General features: G+C 32.2%; 1 protein-coding gene across 2 annotated transcripts in view; it reads left to right on the plus strand.

Moving 5' to 3' along the window:
- The first annotated feature begins 2,309 nt into the window (after nt 1-2,309).
- LOC114328722 (gamma-tubulin complex component 5) overlaps nt 2,310-25,156 on the plus strand; it is a 54,552-nt gene continuing 31,705 nt past the window's right edge. The window contains exons 1-8 of one of the 2 annotated variants that reach the window (XM_028277666.2): nt 2,310-2,449; nt 2,922-3,033; nt 7,142-7,534; nt 10,998-11,230; nt 14,561-14,747; nt 17,112-17,325; nt 19,083-19,383; nt 24,791-24,963. In XM_028277666.2, the coding sequence (XP_028133467.1) occupies nt 2,962-3,033; nt 7,142-7,534; nt 10,998-11,230; nt 14,561-14,747; nt 17,112-17,325; nt 19,083-19,383; nt 24,791-24,963 (1,573 nt within the window). In that variant the 5' untranslated portion in view covers nt 2,310-2,449; nt 2,922-2,961. Of the gene's footprint in view, nt 2,450-2,856; nt 3,034-7,141; nt 7,535-10,997; nt 11,231-14,560; nt 14,748-17,111; nt 17,326-19,082; nt 19,384-24,790; nt 24,964-25,156 lie in introns of those variants that run through there. The other variant, XM_050656011.1, reaches the window with a different exon arrangement.

Genomic DNA, 25,156 nt, shown 5'->3' on the forward strand with positions numbered 1-25,156 from the left:
ACGAAGGTCTCTCCCCGCCAGTAAAATTCCTTCGTTGTGGTATTGAGCTCCGTACACGGAGCGTTTAGGATTGCAAATCTCCTGTCTTGTACGACTCTCGTCGCTTGCGATCCGTAGGGCACGAGAAAGTTCGAGTGAGACGCACGCTTCCAGTCATATAGGTAGTTTATTTTATTTGTTTCCTTCGATTTTTGTTGTTTTTTGCGCTGAATGGAATTTTACTTTTATTCAAAGATCGGTGCATGTTATGTTCGTTGATTGTAGTACTACCTACTAACTTTGTGGAAATATATTGTTTGAAATATAAAATTCGTTGGGAAAGTAGAAAAATGTCCTCAGTATAATGCTCATTGTATTCAAATTATAATAAAAATGTAACAATACCGTACTTTTCATAGATCGAAATAGTCATTTTGGTTGATATATAAAAAATGCGTTCTTCCTAGTTGGAAGATGTGAGCAAACTGAATCGACAAGTGTGCGAAGAGCAATCGCTTGTGCCGCAGGGTTCGTACAAGACGAGCAAGACGCGCGAACTTCGAGACGTGTCTTCGATCGACTCATGTGCGGACGGCCTTATTGTTTGACTTCGCCCTTATGAATTATTGCATTTGCCGGCCGTATTGGATATGGCAGATTCGTGCTAATGCACAATAACGCACGTCCTCATGTCGCTAGAATAGTGAATACTTACCTTGATGAGATTCAATTTAAAATATTATAGTGGCCACCATATCAGATTTAAATCCAATTGAGCATTTATGTGACACTCTAAAACATCGCGTTCGAGAAAGAAATCCTATTCCTATGACACTGGGAGGATTGCAGCACAAAAAATTTCACTTCACACAATGTTTTCAAAATATTCGATATTTTTGTCCATTAGGTACTCTTTTTGCCGTACCGAGTACCGAGCACCCTAGAATTTGGTGAGACGGTAAATGATAACTAAATGGTACTAAAACAGTTTTAACGCACTGGATACTTGGATTACGAGAAATCTGATCGAAGAAAAAGTATTGTAAATGAATAAAATGAGTTAAGTAAATGTAATCCTCAGTGTTACTGAGGATCTGCATATTAGTACAACCGTCCCCATAATCTAAGTGTCTAGTCTGTTGAAACCGTTTTAGCGTTGTTTAGTATACTTTCAAAAGTAGTTTCTCTTCTTAGTTGTCGTCTATCAGGAAATTGCTGATGATAAATTCTTTTTGCTAGTAGCACATTTTTGTTATACCCTCCTAGCACAAAAACCATATTAATTAGTTCCTCATTAGAAAAATTAATATTATTGTAGTCATCAAAGCAACTGGAACTATAAAAATAATATATTGTCAAATGTTTAAGGAAAGTGTCATAGGCAACTATACCGTGTTTTGAAACTAGGAGGTGTTCTGAAGCTATTTCCTGGTGGCATTTTTTATAATCAACTATTTTCAATGGGAAATTAGCCACAATTTTAACAAAAAATGATTTTATTAACGTTTCGAAGCCCAAATCGGGTTTTGTTGTCAAAATCCAAAATACTACTAAAATAAACAAAAACGTTGTTGCTAAGTAAAAATAAATCTTCCAATAATTTATCTAATCTTTACAGTTAGTGACGTCACATCCTGAGTGTTCATTGTGGATAATAATGAAAAATTTTAATTTTAAATAAAGTACAAACAAGTTAGACAACTCAATACAAAAAATTTGATCAAACTAGACTGATAGTGAGAGCAGCACAGATATTTAGAATTTCAAAAAAACTGCAATTGTGACGTCACTTTGACGTACTTCCGGAGTTTGCTCAAACTGTTTGATCAAATTATTTGATGGTGAGACGCGGCCTTTAGTCTCTAACATGATTTTATGGTTTTCTAAATAAACAATTAAATGCTCGTTTTGCGTTTTGCTCATTCTTGTTGATTGCGATTTAAAATTTTCTATAATTAATAACAACGGCAAAAGAAAACAATCGGCAAAAACCAAGCTCAACGAAAACAAATTGAAACATAACCACACTTAATCTTCTATTTTGGGTGGTAAAATTGAATTTGAACTAATTTTTAACGTATCCGTTAAAATATTAAAATTTACCAGGACGTTATTTGTAAGAGTTATGGAATTGCTTCTTTGGTTAAAACTCCAAAAAATAACGTACCGGTAAAATTTAACATATTCGTTACAGAATCGCCATAAATTTCTCGCCCGTGGAGCCGTAGCCTTAGACCATATTCATTCTACAAATCACAGAGTTCCAGGACATGCGCTCTCACAAACTGACGATTATTGATTTAACCATGGAATGGAACTGGGTTTATTTACTGTGATGCCACAGAACAAGGAACAGTTTTCGATTCTGTGTGGTGATGCCTTGATTTGCTGTATTTGTGTTGTAGCAGATATCATTACTAAAGTAAGGAATAAAACATCAACAACATGCAGGATAATGCGAATATTATTTGTAAGTTATATTTAAATTATGTAAAAATTTAATATCATTTATTTTAATTTACGAAAATTTTTCCATAAAACAATGCCATTAGTACTAGTTACTGCTTGTTCACAATGGACGTAACCATAAGATGAACGTAAGCCGTTATTATTTCGTAAACCGTAATTTGTATATAATTTTATGCAGCGTTCACAATACACTTAAATTTTACGTAAAGACAGGCTGTCTTTACGTATAAAATTATGTATAAAATGCATAAAATTATGTATAAATTACGGTTTACGAAATGATAACGGCTTACGTTCATCTTATGGTTACGTCCATTGTGAACAAGCGCTTATATTTCTCGTTAGTTCAAATATGTCAATTTCTGAGTTGTAGTTCAAATGTAGGATTAGGATAATCTGTCAATGTCAATTTTAACAAAATAACAATAAAAACTGTTATTCTGTTATTTTTACATATTCCTTACTTCTTTTAGGAAGAAACATTGTTTTTTAAAAAGTAAAAACATTACAAATATGGCCCGACATCTGAGTCGAGAAATTGCAGACGGAGTTAAAGATCTAATAACTCAAATAACTGGATTTGAGGTAAAATATTCTTACCTATGTACATTATTTTTACAATGTTACATTTCTACCTGTGACTACTAACTCCCTTAACATTAACTATAGCAAAGAGATGCAGATGATTTTAGTTGGATGTAAAATTAAAAAAAATATATTAGGTTTAGCTAAATTTTATTTACTCAGTTTGAATATGTTCATCTTTGTTGATCAATGATGAAATTTTCAAAACACTAAGGACTTGCTTAGTGATTGTTCTATCTTTGCTTCACAAATTTTTAAGCCAGGATATTGTACCTCTTCCCACAATGGCTTTCCTGGAATTTTACCTTGCATAATAAGTTGTAATAATGGTTATTTTAAGTTTGCTTCTTTTAATAGTTCATATTATTTCTGCTTTATTTCTTATCCTTCTAGTTACTTCCGTGTTTGACATTCTATGAATCGATATTTCTATGGTTCTTCTGGAACACCAAAATTCAAAGGCAGCCAACTTATTCAGATGCACTTGTTTTAGTCTCCAAGCTTCTAGCCATCAAAAAGAGTGGAGAACACGTAATGCTGAAGCATCCTTATTCATGGTATAATTCTAACCATATATCCCGATAACAAAGACACTTTTTAAGTGTAACAAATGATGCACATTATTGCACATGCTATTTTATTTCGATACATGCCCTAATTTCTTTGGTTTGGTCTATATTTAATGTTATCTATATTCCTACATATTTGTAAGTATCCTCACAATATCCATTAGTTCTTCAAATTTATCTTCAGTTCGTATTAATGACAGCATTCATTAAGCAGTTGCATTACATTATGTAAATCATTTACCTTCTGTTGAATCTGAGAGCACTTCTTGAAATACTGCTTTACTGGAAACATTGAAGAGTAGTGAGGATAGCACCCAACCTTTGGGGACTCGTCTCTATATTCTGATTTCTTGGGTGTTCTGTTGTCACCTCTTACCTTGACAGTTTGATTACATTATATATTAGATATTACTTTCATATAATCAGTGGCGGCTGGTCAGAGGAGGCAAGGGAGGCTTAGCCTCCCCATAAATTTTCACACACGCTACACTGTTTTGTTTACTTTGCTATTTTGCTTCACGTTAGAGATATCGCAAAAAGTTATTTGAACAAGTTGTTCCAATTAATATTCTAACCCCACATACCAAATTTCAGCACAAAATTCGCACTTTTAGTTTTTTCATTATTTGTAGTCAGGATCCTAAAATCGCAGAGGAGGCTGCTGATGGTTTAAGGAGACCCGGTGTCCTTAGAGCTGCAGAATTGCACATTGCTTAACGCACACGCTGCCTGGAGATCGGGCAAGTGAGATTTTTCGGCCAGCAGCCTCCTCTGCGGATTTTAGGATCCTGACTACAAATAATGAAAAAACTAAAAGTGCGAATTTGGTTTGTAGGATTAGAATAATATTTGGAACAACTTGTTTAAATAACTTTTTCCGATATCTGTAATGCAAAGCAAAATATCGGTAATTTACCGTGTTTTTGCATTCGCAGAGTAAGCCGCTTTTAGAATTAAAAAAATTCAGTTGAGTATCTTAAACAATCTAAACCTTCAACCTGTATGGACTGCAAAACTTCAAATCTGTATTTATTTTGATCTGCATATCTACTTACAGAGATAGAATTGTTAACAAATAAACAACACAAACTTTGGTAATACACTTTTACAATTATAGGTACTAACTATTTTTAAAATGATATGATATTATGAAATAATTATGAATTATGATGATATTATAAAATGTAAATAAAAAATGGTCAAAAAATGGGGCCTTAAATTAGATTTTTTTGACGGATTTTTTTTTGCTAGTGCAAATTTGTCTAGATAATTTACAGTTAGGTATCACAAACCATACATACTCATAGACGTTTCATGACCATGTTAATCTTTCGGATCGAATTAACGCCATCTCTTGATTGGAATGGGAACTAAATTGACAAATTTTAGTTACGTGGGAATTTCAAATTATAAATTTTGCGGGATTTTTGATGAAATTTCGCAGGAAATTAAAACAACAGGAAGACAATTCAATGTTTTATTCAATGTTTTACTGAAAACTTCAAACCAATTTGTTTTCAAAATGCTAAACACTACTGCCATGTGTCACGTGAAAGCACTGATATGTAATATTGAGTTGAATGAAAATTTTTGAAAGAATCTTGTAGGATGATTGTTTAGATAAATACCTTATAATCTTTTACAAACTTCCAAAAATATATAAGCCTGAAATGTTGATGACACGCTTGTCTATTGGAATAAACTGTTTCAGGATCTATTATAAGTATTGTTTTTTTTTTAATGTGGAGAAACACAACACGGGATGATCAATGTAAACTAAAAATTCTACTCATAAAAACTGAGAGGAGGTTAATACAATTGATCAAAATTGTGATTAAATCTAATTAAAAACGTAACACCACTATAATAAAATAATTAAGCCACAAACTGTAAAATAAAAAGTAAATAACAAATTAATTTAATTGTCAACTGTCAGTTGTTAAATATGATATTAGAATTGACTGACAGTGACATCTCTGGATTGGAATGGTAACTAATTTGTTGTCTTGACCTTGACAATTTACGTGAAACGTCTATGAGTATGTATGGTTTGTGGTTAGGTATAGCTTCCCCTATTGAAAAAATCACGAGCCGCCACTGCATATATCACTACTGTCAATTCTTTTGCTTTTTAAATATAATATAGAAGTTTTTTATGTAGAACCTTATCAAATGCCTTTTCAAAGTCTACAAAACAGGTTATGATTCATGTTCATGGATCTCTGGGCCAGCACATTCAAGCCGATTAAAGCATCTCTTGTGCCTATACCATTTCTAAAGCCAAATTGTGTGTCACTAATTTCATATTCAAGAGTTTTAACAATTCTGCTGTTAGTCCATGGTATGTACAGTTGCCGTCATTAAATAGTTTACAGGATTACGTATCTAGAAGCCGATTTTTAAAATTTTACCCCGTGTAAACGCACCTTTTACGTCAAAGTGACGTTACCAGTGGTGTACCTAGAATAGGTTGATTAAAATTAAAAAATCAAAATAATATATTTTACAAAATTTAACAAAATGAAAAGTATAGAAAGAAGTCTTTTTGAATAAACTTGATTATGGTATTAATAACGAAAATAAGAAAGTCTGGTTTTAAAATACCCTTTTATTTTAAATCTATTTTATATTAAATATTGATAAACACATCTTTGTTTGATTTTCCATATGCACATATGGCTCACGTTTAAATCTGCAGCAACTTGCCTTAGTGACCAACCTTCTTCAAGTTTGGCAACTGCTCTTGCTTTTTGCGCATCACTCAAATGCATTCGAATCATTTTGGGGGAGTTTTTCTCAACATTTCTGAAATTTTTGACAAGCATTGACTTTTTCAAATTTTTTGACTTTGACATTTATCAAATCCGTACGACACTGCTATTCTTGCAGTATTACAATGTAAAAATTAAAGTGTAAACTATTCAGTGACCGTAACTGTACATAGTCCTTTTTGGAAGAAGATTACAAAAGTCTTAAAAATGGTTTTAACTGCTTCGTTTGAGTGAGTCAAAAATAATGTACTTTCTGAAAAATTTCAGAGTGGAGATTGAACGCTTTTCTGTCACTCTAGCGCAGTTATTTTGTTACAAAGCTCTTAATTTTCAATTGAAAGTACTTATATTTAATTAATAAAGATTGATGTCTTATCTGACAAATTTACAGTCTCGTTTCATTAGTTCTACAACGTAAATATGTTAATGATGTGGGATGTGGAAACGCGTCCAACATGCACTCTGAAATTTTTCAGAAAGTGGTAGACTCCCTCAAACGAATCAGTTGAAACCATTTTTAAGACTTTTGTAATCATCTTGCAAAAAGTGTACTGTGGACTTTGTGTATCATTTTCAAAAATGTTTTTAAGTGTGTTACTCACTGGGCGTGAGCAGATTGTTGTACTTGACTTTTTGGGTATTGCTACAAAGGGTGATTGCTGCCATTTTCAGGGGATTGTGGCTGTCAATTGTGGCTTCCTTAATTCCATATAAAAATATCTATTAAGTTTTTGTGTCTCTAATTAAATTGTATATATATTATTTTAGGACAATTCAGAAGCTTTTAATGTGGTACAAAAATACTTTCACGAAAAGCTTAGGAAATCTGACACAATGTATTTTCTTAACAAAACTGAAGTTGATAAAAGTATAGAAGGAATGGCAGAAAAGTATAATTTTCATGGTTTCTTTGCCCAGTCAAAAGCATTGCTTGAAGCTTATCTTGAATATATCACACAACATGTGTCCAAGACAAATCTAACAGCTCAACTTAATGTTGTCAAGTTTTTGCTTTGTATGTCTGAGAAACCCACTGTGAAATTTTTAGAAAATCCTGAAAAATTTGAAGTAACTGTAGAGCCAGAAGAGGAGGAAATTAACTGGGGTGAATATTTAAAAGAAGGCATTGAAAATTCAATTCCAAGATTTGATGAAAGTACAGTAAGTGATTAAATAATAATTAGACTACATTTAAGACTAGTATATTACATACATAAATAGATGCTTTACTCTTCTGCACATTACTTCATAATCTTTCAATTACTATATTATTGGGACCGTGCAAGTTTGGCAAAGCGACCTCTATTTCTACGCTCTGTACTTTTATTCGCACTTTTAATTATATTGGCCAATTATATTAGTCCTGGTTGCTGGATAATTGTCAAGACCATAGTCCAAAAAAATAATAAGAAGAAAAAATAAGATGCAGGTTATGTTTAGCAAACGTAAACAATTGTATGTAGTAAATAAAATCAGTTATTAAAATGCAGTACTGCAAGCAAAATACAATTAATTAAATTTACCTTTATATAATAATTGCATATCATATCAATATTGTGGAGCAATATATAATTTTTCTACGTCAATGACAGAAGGTATGAACTATACGTCAATTTGACAATTTCAATTGACAATATGAATTATTTAAGATAGTTGCAATATTTCTACGCGACTCGCGCACGGTCGTTTCTCGTTTCCCTTTCCAAGTACTTGCACACCGCGAATACAAGGTCTGTAAAGACACTAACCTTTCAAAAATAGTCTATTAGACCATTCCAGAGTGACGTCATTTGACAGCAGCTGAGGGGCAAACATCTTGTAAACAAAGTAGTTTAGTGCAGAAAACAATTGTTTAATTTAAAAATATGATTAAAATACCAGCATTTTGTTCAGTTGTAAAGTGTTCCAGTAAAGGTAAAAGAGGTAGATTGAGTGTTTTTAGAATACCAGCCGCATTTAAAGAATGGCGGGAGTTGTGGGTCAAGAATACTGATTTTCTGATTATGCCGGGTTTTTGCATCCCCTGTGAGGGTGTCATAATATCCAATATTTGACATTTTTGTAGTTAAAACCACAGAATTTTTATAATAAAACGAGAAAATAGCAAATATAACACTGAAAACACAATATTTGCCCCTCAGTGATGCTGTCAAAGTCACGTGACCTGGAATGGTCAATTTTCTGTAAAACGTTTGGGTTTACATTTAATATAAGTATTTTAATAATAAGGATTAAAATATTAACATTATAGAACTTGGGCCCATACCTACTAAAATTTTTTTATTCACTTCTTTAATTTCTTTTTGGGGACAAATTTTGAGCTTAGCGAAGTATGGTAGTGGGGCGTCTGTCTCTTAAACTATGGAACAGTGATGGATTTTATGTGAGAAAATAATTTATAACCACAATGGTAATTTTTATTTTAATAATCAACAGTATTTAAGTACTTAACATAAAAAGCAGACATTTTTTTTTCGGTTGTTGTGATGTGTTGAATAAATCTCAAAGTTATGTAAAAAAATACTTTCAAACAACTGATTTTTACAGAATACAGAATAAAAATTTTTTGAAACATGTAATACTTATAACCCTGTCAGGCAATTCGACACCCCCATCGTACAAGATTGTAACTCATTTTTAGTGATTTTACAGGAGAGGCAAAAATCGAACACATGAATTTTTAAAAATTTGTAACGAAATTATTAGACTCTTTTACACTAATGTGATATGATATTTATAACATAATAAGGGATTACTGTGAGATGTATGTTTTGTAATTTTATTAACTATTGAATATCTTGAGTTTGAGTGAGATACAACCTTGAGATTAAACATGAGTATTCGTAGAAAAAGGTTGTAACTCGCCTAACAACCATTTTACACTCTCCATGTTAATTATTTTTCCCGTTTAACTATTAAAAGATTGTATTATTCTATCACTATGAAAAAAACATGGTATAAAATATTTCAAATTTCTCGCATTCTTATTGCGTATCTGTAAGTATTTAATTTTAAACCATTTTACTTTAATACTTCACTCTTTTACTATTACTATTTACTTCAAAATTAACATGTGTGTCCTTAAATAGGTTAAAATTTAGAATTTGCTTCTGATTTATTTCAGTTACGGATTTAGGCTTGCCTGATGCTTTGGCATATCGTATCATGGTTATCCATTGGTGTGGAGCATATACTACCTAATGTTTTTCCGTTTTTCTATAAGGACATGCATTTAATCACCCCCGTTTTGTGAATGTGCTATTTCAAAAACTACATGTGTAATGTTAATATTAAACTTTCTCACTACAAAGAAGAACTTAGCAAACACTTTTCTGTACTTATTTTGCCCACCGCAACTATCAAAAAGGAAAAAAATAGTCCGTAAATCCTTTTTTCTTTTATTTCGATAAATTGACTTAGAGATACACCATATGTTTGAATACTTTATAAATTAAACATACATGCAACAAAGTTGTAACTCATTTAAAAGCCTTGTTAATCGTCAAGTATAAAGAAACTAAATATTTAACATAGGGAGTATCTAGTGTAGCTGCCTTTTTCACACTAAAATGGCACACGTAAGTTAAAATACAACTTTTTTCAATGGAGTACTAGCCAAACTATTGAGAATTAAACTATGTCGTTTATATTGGCGTGTGCAATTTTTTGCTGAATTCTCCTGTGTTGAAATCTGAAAAAGGTCTAACTTGAGTTACAACCTTGTCCGATGGGGGTGTCGAATTATTAACAGATGGCACATCAAGTTTTATATTTATTAGCACAGATGCCATTTTTATTTTATACTGTTTTTTTATATGTGTAATGCATCATAGACAGATATATAGCCAAGAAAGCAAAAGATTTTAATCAAATTAGATGAATGATGAAAATAATAAAATGCTAATTCACGAGAAGTATTTTATAGAAATACTATAAATTAAGAATTTTATAGAAAACCAGTTGAGTTAAAGGAGACAATAACAGTAATTATTACCAAAATAACAAACAAGGAAGTGATTTAAGAACTTCAAAAACAAAGAAAGGAAAAGCAGTTGGATCAGATGATATTCCTGGGGAAGTGTGGAAAGCATTAGGCGATACTAAAACAAGTCGGCTAATAGATTTATTTAATAGAAACAGTATATTAGAACCTGTTTATAAAACAAGGGAGATATACAACAATGTACAAACTACAGAGCCATAAAACTACTTAGTCACACCATGAAAATATGGGAGAGAGTAATTGATAGATGGATACGTGAAGAAACAGATATCCAATAATCAGTTTGGTTTTATGCAAGGCAGATCAACAACGGGTCCAATTTTCATTATCTCATGTGGTATTTATTGATTTTGATAAAGCATATAAATATGATAGAGTTCCTTGAGAGATTCTATGATGGGCACTGAATAAGAAAGCAGTCTCTTGGTGAATATGTAAATATTGTGAGAGACACATATGAGGAAGTAACAACTATTGTTAGGACAGATGTGGGTATTAACATGTTATTGATTAAGTAAATTGTTCATGTGTGTTGTCATTTTTCTTAAATGAAATTGTTATTCTGAATTTGAACATGTTTTTAACTCATTGATTTTAAGAACATTTCATTACTATTTTTAGGATGGCTCTGAGATATCTTCAGTTATTGATGACGGAGATATTCCAGATTATTTTGAAGTACCTACAACATCGTCAGCTGTGGTTATTCCTAGATGTGAAACAGATGTGGTATTGCATTTCAGAGCAAACCGAGAAGAACTCTTAAATACAGTTCAGCATACGTGGTACAATGAAAGTAAATTTTTTGATATTCCATTTAGTGAGAGAAGAGAAGCAAATATTGGAATTCTCTGGTAATATATTTAACATATTAAAAAAAATTTATTGATCCTTTGTAAAAGGTATCTTTAAAAGACATCATATTAACAAAACGTTTTCGGATTAACAAATAATCCATCATCAGTGATAGATAAAAGCCCCAAAATAATAAGTATAACCTAATTACTTAATAAAGGAAAATGTTGTAAAAAGGTGACTTAAGGTTAAGAATTGCCAGAGGCCATACTTACAATGTTATGGGTAAAAACACTTTAAATGTTACAAGATCTTAAATTATACTACATATTGTTAATAATAATATCGGATGTTTGAAATATTCCTGGATATTACCCAGGGCAACACCTCACATATTGAGAGTTGAATGTCAACTAAAGGTAAAGGAACTTTAGGAGTATGTCAAAGAAAAACTGTCAATAGGGCTTTTCATTCAGAGTAATTTGTTTCGAACTTCTATCATGTGTCACATAATATTAATATATCTACTTCGTACGTTATTGGTATATACCCATGATACAAACCAAAGACGTATGACATAGATATATTAATATTATGTGACACATGACAGAGGCTATTATATGTAATATAATTAATCTATTAATCTAAGCGCCATCTACACAATAATTGTGAAAGTATCCGAAGTAAGAATGTTATGCATAACATTCATTAAAATAGGACGGCTGCGTTGGATGGGACATGTAGAAAGAATGGAAGAAGGCGAAATACCAAACAAAATATTCAAACAGATGCCAGTAGGAAAAAGAACAAGAGGAAGACCGAAGCTGAGATATTTAGAACAAATAGAAAATGATATAAAAATCTTAAAAATAAAAAACTGGAGAAAAAAAGCACGAAACAGATCAGAGTGGAGAAGAATCCTGGAACAGGCCAAGACCCAGAAAGGGCTGTCGAGCCAATGATGATGATGATGATCCGAAGTAAGAATCTAATATTTCATCAATAGAACGTGAAAATGATTAGCAAAGTTTTAAAAAAATCCATTACGATTTAATTACTTTTTTGCATTGTAAATATTCCGCGATAAAAACTAAATAATAAATTTAAAAAATTTAACTGTCTCCCCTGTTTGACATTAACATGGGGTTGAAACAGGGAGACGCACTTTCAACCATGCTGTTCAACCTAGTTCTTGAGGGCAGTCATTAGAAAAACCAATGTAACTGGCCATATAAATACCAAAACAGTACAAATTACTGCATATGCAGATGATGTCGCCATTATTAGTAGAAGCAAGACACGACTAATGGAAACGTTCAAGGAAATTGATCCTGAAGCACAAAAAAGAGGACTTAGCCAAGCCGCACTCCAAAGAAACATGAAGCGAAAAACATGAAACAAAAAACATGTTTCATGAAAAGAAAACACTGCTAAACAAATCTAAAAGTCCGCCTACCAATGAAACGAGTGTGATTCATGCTCATGACACATTTTTATTTTCGGAGAGTATAATAAATGGCCGGACATATATTTGTTTAGCAGTGGTTTATTTCCATGAAACGTAATTTACGTTTCATGTTTCTTTGATGTGCGGCCTGCCTTAAAATAAACGAAACAAAAAATAAGTACATGACCATCAAAAGAACACCTGAGAATGAAAATAATATAGCAATAGACAACTATACTATTGAACGTGTGGATGCCTTCACATATCTGGGCACAGAAATAAATCAGAAGAATTCCGTAAGTAGCGAAATTAATGCACGTATTTCCAGTGGAAATCGTACATACTATGCTAATAAAATATTGATGACATCGAAATTTGTAGACAATAGAACCAAAATGACTATCTACAAAACATTGATTAGACCCGTAGTAACCTATGGTTGTGAAACCTAGGTAATGACGAAAAAAGATGAAGCCCAACTCAGGACATTCGAGAGAAAAATACCTACTGAGAAAGGTATATGGCCCGGTGCAAGAGGAAGACGGCACATGGAGAATCAGGAGAAATGACGAGGTTAATGAACTGAATGAAGGGTATGATATTGTAAGATTTGTGAAAAGTCAAACACTGTCATGGCTGGGACATGTTCAGCGACAAGAAGACACGAAAACGACAAAGAAGATATTACAGTGGAAGCCGGTAGGAAGGCGAAAAAAGGGAAGGCCCAGGACGAGATGGTTGGATGACGTGGAAGACGACCTGAAAACCATGAATATACGACAATTGAGGAGAAGGGCACAAGAGAGATCTGAATGGAAGGACATAGCCGGACAGGCAAAGACCCATCCATGGTTATGACGCCAAAAGAAGAAGAAGAAGAAGAAGAATAATTTTGAGACGAATCTATTTATGTAAATTTTGTTGCATTTGAGTAACATTACATTTTCCATAATATGTGTGTTCGCCGCAACATATTTGTAATTGCCCTAAGACAACCATGCCTACGAGGAAATACAGTTTCTAAGCGGCATGCGGCAACTTGATTTTTTATCCGGTCTATTTGCTGATTCACTTAGTGATAAATAAATATAGTAGGTACACAAATAATCGCTATTTCATTTATAATTCGGAGCATAGCTGTGTAAGCAGTCTAATCATTGTGTACGGTCCTCCATAAAGATTTTCTTGTAGGTTTTTAGTTTTGGTGCTAATTTTCTTGTCTTTTGTTTTAACTGAGTTAAGTGGTAGGTATATAAACCTTGTCCTTAGTAAAAATGTCGAATTTTGGAGTTGTCTTCCTGATAACTAACGAATCTGGTTTTTAAACAAATTTCTGGTTTTATTATCAGTAGTAATTGCACAAGAGCTCTAAAATTATCGAATTTTTCCCGAGTGACACTTTGACAGTTTTAATTTCACGACCCGAAGGGGAGTGAAATTATGTCAAAGTGTCACGAGGGCAAAAATTCGATAATAATTTTAGCGATCGAGTGCAATTTGTTGCGATTATTTCATGAATAAAACTGTTCAAAACTAAAATTTTATTATAATTTATTTATTTAAGTACAAATTAGTACAATTAAACACACAGTTGTTATAAATATTTGACGGTTGAAAGTCATCACTTTTATAATTTTCAAAACATTTAATTGTCATTAATGTCGCCGAATGTATTTTTTCGCAGCAACGAAGGGCATCTGACGTAATATACTTGACGACGGGATATTATTAAAAATTATCAGTTTAGTTTTTATTTCTGTAGGTTTCTATTGGCCAGAATCTCCTATGAATGAAATAATCTTTTTAAGTACAGTCTAAAGTTTCGTTTATTTAGTTAAAAAAATCCTAGAGCTTATTAAGTGACAAGTAATAATTTTTTATTTTTTTTATATTACTGTGTACTATATAAAAATATTATTAAAAGTTAGAATCCATGTTTTAGGGAACATTTTCTAGAAAAGCAAGCAATGAATTTAGTTGCTATGAACAAATCCAATGTACTATCCGAATATAAAGTTATCAGAGAAATTTTATGGCAATTATGGGAGCCACATACTTCTTCAGTTTTTTATTTTGAAGAGAAACTTTTGAAACCTAGGAAGAATATTACTATATCCAGTGTCAGATCAGTAAGTATATTACTTGATAAGTTTTTTTATATCATAAACACCATGAAAGAAAAATTGAGCTTATAGTAACATTGTTATAGTAAATCAAATAACTTCATCAACAAATTAAAACCATTTACTCCAAAAGAAATTAAAGATGTAATTGCCATCCTAAATCCAAAGAAGGCAACAGGCGTAGATCTGATAACTGTATAAATGTTAAAAGAAATACATTAAAAGTGCATAGTAAAACTACTGCACATATTCAATGCAATACTCAGATGTGACTACTGGCACAAAGCACTCAAAATTGGACAGATAATTATGCTACCAAAGCCTGGCAAAAACCCTCTAGATGTATCATAATATAGGCCTATCAGCTTATTACCAACAATCTCCAAGTTGCTTGAAAGACTTATCCCAAACAGAATAAATGCAAAAATAAATCCACAAAATTGGATCTCAGATCACCAGTTCGGATTTCGACAAACAATTCCGTCGCATAGTAAACGCCATCAACCAGTCACTTGAAAACCAACAGTAGGTACTGCACATCGGCGTTTATAGACATCAGTCAGGCTTTTGACAAAGTCTGGCATCCAGGCTTGTTATGCAAAATAAAAAGAATTCTCTCTGTAAGTTACTACTACCTACTGAAAGCTTACTTACACGAATGACAGTTTAAAGTAAAAGTTAAAGAAGAAGTGTCGGAACGCAAGCCTATTCACTCTTGTGTACCACAGGAGAACATAATAGGGTCACTATTGTACATACTCTATACATATGACTTACCTACAAATGATAAAACAACCTTTGGGACATTCGCAGACAACACTGCTTTTTTGCCAAGTAGGTATGACGATCCTATTGCAGCAATCCAAAATCTCTAAAAGCATCTAAACTAACTTGATATAATATGGCTGAAGAAGTGGAAATTTAGGGTAAATGAAACAATCATCCCATATATTCACTCTCTGGACAGGAACCTGCCCACCCACCAGTAACAATCAAATAAGAATACCACGAAGTAATCAAGTCCAATATCTAGCTAGGGCATCACTTTGACAGTAAACTCAACTGGAAACATCATACAACAAAGACACAATTTGACCTAAAAACCGAAGAACTTTACTGGCTCATCGGAAGAAAATTCCACCTTTCAATAGAAGACAAATTGCTAATATATAAAGCAGTGATAAAGTCAATCTGGACTTATGGCATTGAACTGTGGGGCTGTGCTAGCAAATCCAATACCGTTATTATCCAGAGAGCACAATCCAAGATACTTCGAGCAATAGTTAATGCGCCATGGTACATATCAAACCAAACTCTACACACTGACAAAAATTCCATATGTAAACGAAATCATTCGAGAAAACAACAGAAAACACCACAACAAACTAGAAGATCACCCTAATCCATTACTGCATTCACTACTGCAATAGAAGGCTAAGAAGAAGCTGGCCATCCGACCTAAGAGGAAACATTGCTGGATGTTTACCTCTCCACGCCACCACACGTACAATAATTAATTTACTATATTATTGTACAACCAACAAATTGACTTATTGGGACCGTGCAAGTTCGGCAAAGCGACCTCTATTTCTACGCTCTGTACTTTTATTCGCACTTTTAATTATATTGGCCAATTATATTAGTCCTGGTTGCTGGATAATTGTCAAGGCCATAGTCCAAAAAAATAATAAGAAGAAAAAATAAGATGCAGGTTATGTTATGCAAACGTAAACAATTGTATGTAGTAAATAAAATTAGTTATTAAATGCAGTACTGCAAGCAAAATACAATTAATTAAATTTACCTTTATATAATAATTGCATATCATATCAATATTGTGGAGCAATATATAATTTTTCTGCTTCAATGACAGAAGGTATGAAATATACGTCAATTTGACAATTTCAATTGACAATATGAATTATTTAAGATAGTTGCAATATTTCTCCGCGACTCGCGCACGGTCGTTTCTCGTTTCCCTTCCAAGTACTTGCAGACCGCGAATAGATGTATTATGTCTGATTGTCAATAAAGGGAGAAAAAAATAATAATAAATTACAACCAACAAATGTTCACAATGATGTTAATAAACTAGACCCATTTTTTATAGTCTATAGAAATATAATAAATTTTGATACTAAAGGAACAGCCATAAATAATTAAAAAAGTGAAGGAAGTTAAGATGAATTCATAGAATAAGTAAGAAATGGTGGGACTCGCAAGTTTTATAGTACCTACATCAAAGGGCATTGAAGGAAAGATCAGAAACACAGATGGTGTCAAGGAATACCATTAGTCAACAGCGTTTAGTAGAATCTAGGCTTCTTGTACTAATTTAATAAATATTATGGTAAGTTTTATTTCTTTTAGGCGAGTTTTGAAAATTTTATTGAGAATCAAATAATGCCACACATACAACTGCTAGAGTTTTTTAGAGACTTTGAAAAAGAATTGTCCATCCATAGTGAAGAAAGTGTTATGTTAGTTCCACAAACATATAGAAGCTACAACAATTCACTTCAACGTTTAATTAGGCCAGTGTATTTAAAATTATCGCAATTGGAAGATACTGTCAGAGAACAAGGTAAAGTTTCCAAATGAATATATCACTTATTATCATAATGGTAAATAGCAGACAATTTCTTCTTCTTTTTGTAGACATGACCCTATTTTGTGCCTTCAGTGATTTGTTGTTCCATCGTTTTCTTGGTCTTCCCACTGATCGTCTTCCGATTGCGGAACCGTCTCTCGCTGTCCTCACTACTATATTTGTTGTCATTCGGCTTATGTGGTCATTCCATTCTACTCTTATGTTTCTTATCCAGTTATTAATATTCTCCACCTTGCATCTCCGTTCTATGTACTCCGTTATCTGTACTTATAGCTCTGTCCTATAGTGTGTTACCATCGATTTTTCGAAGGGTTTTCATATCTGCCGTTTCTAGCAATTTTTGAAGTTATACTTCTTTAGACGCGAGGGTGAATTTTTATTTTCCTGGGCGCATGCGCACACCGGCAGTATGGTATTAGTCGTGCTACAGGCTCTGATTGGGTGTTGAAATGATCTGTCAATAATTGTTCAATATGGAGGTTAACGGTAAACAAATGTTGTATATATTAGGATTTATTGTTGTGAGGACAGAAACAAAAGCAAGGTTATAATTGTAGTGACTTTTTAAATAGCTTTGAAAAGCCACAGGTACGTAATTCTAAATGTTTCAGTTGTATTGTAATAAAAATTATCTTCGTACCTATTTGGAAAATGTAAAAAAATATTGTACTTACCTATTAGTAAAGCTTTAATTTACATAATTTGATTACGAACAAACTTTCTACAAATCTTCATCTAATATATCGTTTTCTTACTCTATATTTTGTTGTATTTTAATATTTTAATTCGACAAAAATCAAACTAATAATTTGATTAAATTCATTTAAGTAATAAACAACTGTCAAAAAGTTTATGGTGTAAACGTTCAATTGGTGTATATTCCCACATGACAGATACGCGAGGGTGGCGCAATGGGAAATCGCTTACATTTTCGATGGACGGGAAGCGGGTTCGATCCCCAATGCAAGTTATTATTTTTTTTATACATTTTATGATTGTAAGAATATTATTATATACATTTTTTTATACATTTTATGATTGTAAGTATATTATTATATAATTTTTTTCAGAAAATACGTATTTAGTTAAGATATTTGGCAACAATTATTGTTCAGACATCATTTCTTTGTGGCATTTTTCAATGTGTTTGTGTGTGTCTTATTCTTTTATTTTTTTAATTTTTAGTATTGTTTTAATAAAAATTTTTGGAAAGTAGTAAGTAGTAAAATTAGTTTAATATTTAAATTAAATATAAATAAACTGTTTAAAGTATATTGATTTCGTTTAAATCATATAATAGAAGTATAACTTCTTACGTGCGTACAAAGTACATACATTCTTTTTTTGTCCTCTCTGTGTCAGGTCGTGTTTCTGCCGCTTATGTCATTATTGGTCTGATGACTGTTTTGTAAATTCTGCCTTTCATTTCTTTTCCGATATTTTTATTTCTCCATATTGTTTCATTCAGGCAATCTGAGACTGTGTTTGCCCTATTCACTTGTTCTTCCACTTCGTGTTTCGAGCTTTTCGTAACTAGATAGTGTGATCACTTGTTCTATTATTTGACCATTCAGCTCTAATTTAACTTTTATTGGATTTATTAATAGATAATATAGAAAGTTACTGATGAAGAGAATATTCAGTGTATAATCATCAACTAAACATATATTATATTTTACGTTTTACCTATATATATTAGTATTTGTTTTTAATACGATTATTATTTTTAGAATCAATGTATACTCTACTTACTCTCTCCCAAGATCTTCAAGAAATTCTCGAACCAGTAGTCTTATTGAAAAAATTACATGATACCATAGTTATTCCATATTCAGAAAACAGTAACATCATCTGTGCTACTACACTTTTAGCACGTCTTCACAACAGTTTGCAGCATTCAGTTAATAAATTAGACCAAGATCTGAGAGTAACTTTGTACATAGAAAGTTTATACCATTATTTTACTGTGATACATTCGTGGTTTATGAAAAATGATCTCAGTGATTATTCTGATGAATTTCTAATAAAAAAGTAAGTATTGTAGTATTGGGTCACAAAATTATACTAATTTTCTTTCTCACGCTATACAAATGTCCAGCCATTAGATATGGTTTTAGTGACAATACTTAGATATTAACTAAGGACTTCCACAGTTTGTAGCACTAAGTATGCCCCAAACACGGTGGGCGACAACTTTGTAGCAGTAATGGATTAGAAAGAAGAAGAGCTCGACACGTTAAATGCCAAATTAAACAAAATATAAAAATATAGTTGGTGCTACTTAACTTTTTGATATACCTCGGTAGCTCAAGTCTTCAGAGACCTAGGGGTGTGGATTCTTAATGGGTGTTAAATAAAATTGAAACTCGAAATGCTCGGGGGGCGCCATAGTTAAAAAAAGAAAATATAATATATGTTTACTTATAAAAAAATATAAAGCCAAGAATGCCGGTTATTTAAAATATCTGTACTTGCCGTAGGCTACTTTCATGCGTGATTTCTTTATAAGGAGGATAGAGATTGGTAAAGAAAATCTAGTAATTAAACATAATTCCTACTTAATTGAAAGAAATAAAAATTCAGCAAAGTTGTTATCAAAAAAATAAAGTTTCATCAATTCGCGAGAAAACGTAAGAGTTCAACAATTAAAAAAATAGCGCAAGTACCTTGTTGTGTTCTTTATCCGTGGGTGATCCATACTCCATCCATGCGGCAGTTACGGTGTTAAACATTGTCCTGATGTCACGGCACATAACGACACTCATTTTTACAGACAAAGTACAGCTATTAATTATATTAGAGATGAAATTCCATTGTTCGTTTATTGTATGCAAACTTGGATACTATTATTATTATTATTGTTATTAATTAAACTTATTAAAAAAAACGAAGAACTTTTCGACAAAAGAAAACCAATGGATGTGTTTAATCCATCACTAGTAACACAAAATAGGGTCGAGAATTTACACTCTCCACGACCACAGCAGCCACTTAAGCCTACTTCGGCTCTGGAACAAAAACTCAAAGAAACTGTACTAAATACAAACAACTAATTTTCTCCATTGAACTATTTTCAACAATTTTCTCCGTCAGCAAGACAAAGAGCCTGCTGACGAAAAGGCACAAACTTCTTATTCTAGACTCTCTAGAACTGATCTGTCTTCTCGACTACTTAGAACTGATCACCAATATTTTCGAACTACTGTACAACCCAAAACTCATTCCATCTCCCCATTCTTCCATCCTACTCAACCATGTCCAGTTTTACCAATCAAAAAATTCGCCAATTTCCACTCTTCATTTCAAAACGAATAGAAAAGATTTAAGCAAACTTCAACCACACCTTCAAAGGCAATAACTCCTTCTCTCGCAAATAGGATTCAATCAACGAAATTCTGATGATCATGTCAGCTCAAAATTCTTTCTCACGTATTCCGCAACGTTGCAATACTGCACGTGTGGATTGCATAAACAACTCAGAACGACTTGATCTTTATTAGATAAACATAACAGCGACATCCTGGCATATTTCAGTCTCCAAAATCAATTAGCTCTTTGTCGGCGAGCTTCCATAAAGCATCACTGAGAGACAATCACGTCATATTCTGCATAAAGACAGACCGTTTTTCTCAGTATAGTAAACAACTCGAGGCACTTATCTACGCCAAATTCCTGAGAACATAAAATCAATCCAACATTGTGGGAAAACGAATTACGTAATACTCTGAAACACAACACATGATTAACGGACTGAGTATACAGGGTGGAGCAAAAATAATAATGACTTTCGGACCGTTACAAGTTTTCTCTGTATTCCTTAACTGAACCGTTCTATTCGGTTCTTTCTGTTTTGCCAGTCCCCTTCCTGCAGATATCTTCTTTCCATTGCCTCGTCTACTTCATCTCTGAAAGATCTTCGGGATCTGCCTCTCTCCTTTCTTCCTGTTGGGCTCTATTAATCTGTTTATCCAGCGTTTGTTATCTGCTCTTGTGACATGTCCTTACCGGGTTAATCTCTTGTTCTATGTAGTCTATTATATCTGAGTTCATTCCCATTATTTTTTAATCTCTATGTTATTTATTCTATCTTTTATTGTATCTCTTCTTGGTACTCTTTCTCTTTGGGAATTCCATATCTGTTGCTCTTATTTCGTTTTTGGGTTTCTTATGTTCAACCAATCCAATTATTATGTTCAATCCAATTTTCACAAACATAAGTCAGGATACTTGTTATGGTGTTTTTGTTATGGTGTTATATCGATGGGTGTTTTACAAAACATCGTAACCGACAAAACGCACATTTTACAGAAGACGACTTTTATTTCTTCTACCGACTTTTTGGTTAATATAATTAAAATTTTGAGACTATGATAAATTAGTACATAAAAAAATATTAATTTAAGAAAAAAACTGTAATATAACATTATTTTATTAAATTATGTAACATACGATACTTTATTAGACCTTGTCTGTGTAAATTTTAGTTGAAGCTTGTCGCTTAAGATGAACATACGACAGTTTCAAGGTATCAATCTATAAATGAATATTCATAAATAACGCAAGTATCTTAACAGAAAAAAATATTTTTAATAATAAAAATCAACAAAGAAAAATAAAATTTAATACGTATATTAATCTGTGACACTGTACTAAATGATGTTCTATTCAAAAAAATCTCAAAATTTAATTCAAATGATACGAGACGTCCCAAAAAATGTAATTTTTGAAAACTTCGTAGTTTTACAGAATTACTACCACTTTAAGAGGGTATTACTCAAGTTTGAACAGATATTACAATTTTGTAGGTGTTTTTTAATGCTTAAGATGTAATCTTTAAAATGCACTAAACTATTCTGCTTTAGACATGAAATAAACAACTTCTTTTTGAGAAAATTAAGAAAGATAAAAAAATGTAATACAAAAATATCAGTTAAAAAAATGTTTGTACAATGTCATCAAAACCGTTTTCTGTACAACTTACCTAAAATACATTGAATAACAAGCTTAAAAAAATTATAAATGTAATTTTTTTGAGCTCTTATACAGTATATCTGCGTAACTTGGAACCTATTGATAACTGTTTATTATCAGTTTAAAAAAAGCTATCAGATATTAAATTTTATTAATTTCATACGAGGTATGTCAAAAAATATGAATCTTGTTCAACACTAAAGCATTATATTTCACAATATCGAAAATTGTTAATAAAAAAAGTTGTTTGGAATTAAAAACTATGTTTCAACATTCGTTCTATATTGACTCCCCTACATGTGGTTCAGGTTTCAGTGAACTTACTACAAGTTGATAAATTTTTGTTGCAAATATAATATTTATGATATTTGCACAAGAACAACTAAAAACATAGGTTATGTCATTACCAAATTAGTAAATTAGACTTCAAATTCTATTAAAAAGACAATAAACCATAAAAACAAGTATTAAATATTTACCGCATCTATTGAATAAAAGGTTTTATCAAAACTACCACTATTATCGTTTTAAATTGTTCTAGCGAAATAAAATTTGCTCTGAGTTCTAACACATTTAAGATAACACTGAGTAATGCTAATGGTCATTTTGGTCATTTAATCTTATCGTAAGCGGTACAATATGCAAACGTAACCGACAAGATTTATGGCGTTTACTATTATCTGTCGGTACTACCTTGCTGTTTACGATACCAAAGGCACAAAATGAGGTTGAAATGCGGTGGTTACGATAAAAATTAAATTAAATTTTAGACACTTAGGATGTTATTATGGGAAAAATAATTTTGAATCAGCTGTAAACTATCGTAAGGAACCATTTAAGATAAAAATCCCATTTTCGGAAAATTGGTGCTTACGATTTTTTGTTAAAAACCCGTCAATATATTCTTCTTTTTGTTTTTATACTGATGTTCCTATCCCACAGTACCGGGTTCAATTTTCGTATGCAGTCTCTTGTTTGTCCGAGTCTATTTTTTATATCTTCTTCAGTTGTGCCTTTGTTTGATATTCATCATCATCATCAATGGTGCTACAGCCCTATGAAAGGGCCTCGACCTTCCCAAGTCTATTACGCCAGTCAGTCCTATCCATTGCCAACCGTTGCCAGTTTGCTGCGCCTATTTTTCTCCCATCCTCATATACACCATTCTTCCATCTGAGTTTTGGCCTACACCTATTTCTACTTCCACGGGTTGTGACTTAAGGATTCTTCTAGGAGGGTTGTTCTGCTGTGATCTTGCTAGATGTCCTGTCCATCTTAGTCTTCGTATTCTTATAAGAGATACTACGTGCTTACCACCACATATATGTTTATATCTGTGGTATACCTCGTAGTTGTACCTCCTCCTCCAGACACCATTTTCACAGATGCCACCGAATATTCTTCTCAGGATCATTCGTTCAAATATAAGCAGAAGGTTTTCACTGCCTTGGAGATGGTCCATGTCTCTGATCCATATGTCATCACTGGTTGTATAAGGATTTTGTATATGGTTATTTTTGTTTTTTGGCTTAAGTTTCTGCTTCTCATATGTCTATTCATTCCAAAATAGCATTTATTTGCTAGGATTATCCTTCGCTTGGTTTCTTCCGTCATAACGTTCTCCTTGGTGATATTATGAAACCTAAATACTTGCACTTGTCTGTTCCTTTGATTTGTTTACCTTGGTCTATTTCCAGCTGTTTTATTTCTGTATTTCCCGTTGTTATGTATTCAGTTTTCTTTAGGTTTATTTACATTCCATTCTTTGTATATTCGCATGTATATTGGGACCGTGCAAGTTCGGCAAAGCGACACCTGGTTTCTAAGCTCAGCAACATTATTCGCACTTTTAATTATATTGGCCAATTATATTAGTCCTGGTTACTGGATAATTGTCAAGGCCATAGTCCAAAAAAATAATAAAAGAAAAAATAAAATTCAGGTTATGGTATTAAAACGTAAACAATTGTATGTAGTAAATAAAATTAGTTATTAAAATGCAGTACTGCAAGCAAAATACAATTAATTAAATTTACCTTTATATAAAAATTGCATAACATATCAATATTGTGGAGCAATATATACTTTTTCTTCTTCAATGACAGTAGGAATGAAATATACGTCAATGTGACAATTTCAATTGACAATATAAATTATTTAAGAAAGTTGTAATATTTCTCCGCTATTCTCGCACGATCGTTTCTTGTATCCCGCGAATAAAGAAATCTGTAGGAAGGGGACTAGTAAAACAGAAATTAGATGGAAAGAGAACGGTTGAGTGAAGGAACACAGTAAAAACTGTGGAAATCCTTAATATATCAACTAAGTATTGCCATTGCACTACAGATTTCGTCTTTGTGTGTATAATATAGAATAAAACTAAAATGTTACCAAACCATATGGTTTACTTGGGCTTATTATTGTGTAAGTCTTAATGTGATAATTTTTATTTTATTTTACTTTTTAGGATTAATGGTACTGAATATTTTAAACTAAATCCAGAAATCTCAACCGGTACGGAGAAAGTATGCAAAGAAGATGGAATATTAAACATTATTAGCACTACTGTTTTACAGATAGGCAAAAATCTTCATTTGATTCGATTATTGGAGGATTTTTCGCTGTTAAACGAAAGCACAGGTATTATAATTTTTTAACAAACATTTAGAAAAGAAGACAAACTAATAGAAGTCATAAAAAATGAGGTGTGGCACTAAAAAATATTTTTATATTTAAAAATTCTCTTCATGTCTCAAATTCATGTTATAATTATAATACCTAGTCTATCGAATGTCCGAACTTCAATTCCATATAGAAGGACTGACCAAACGTA

Source organism: Diabrotica virgifera, chromosome 7, assembly GCF_917563875.1.
Source record: "Diabrotica virgifera virgifera chromosome 7, PGI_DIABVI_V3a".
NCBI lineage: Eukaryota > Metazoa > Arthropoda > Insecta > Coleoptera > Chrysomelidae > Diabrotica > Diabrotica virgifera.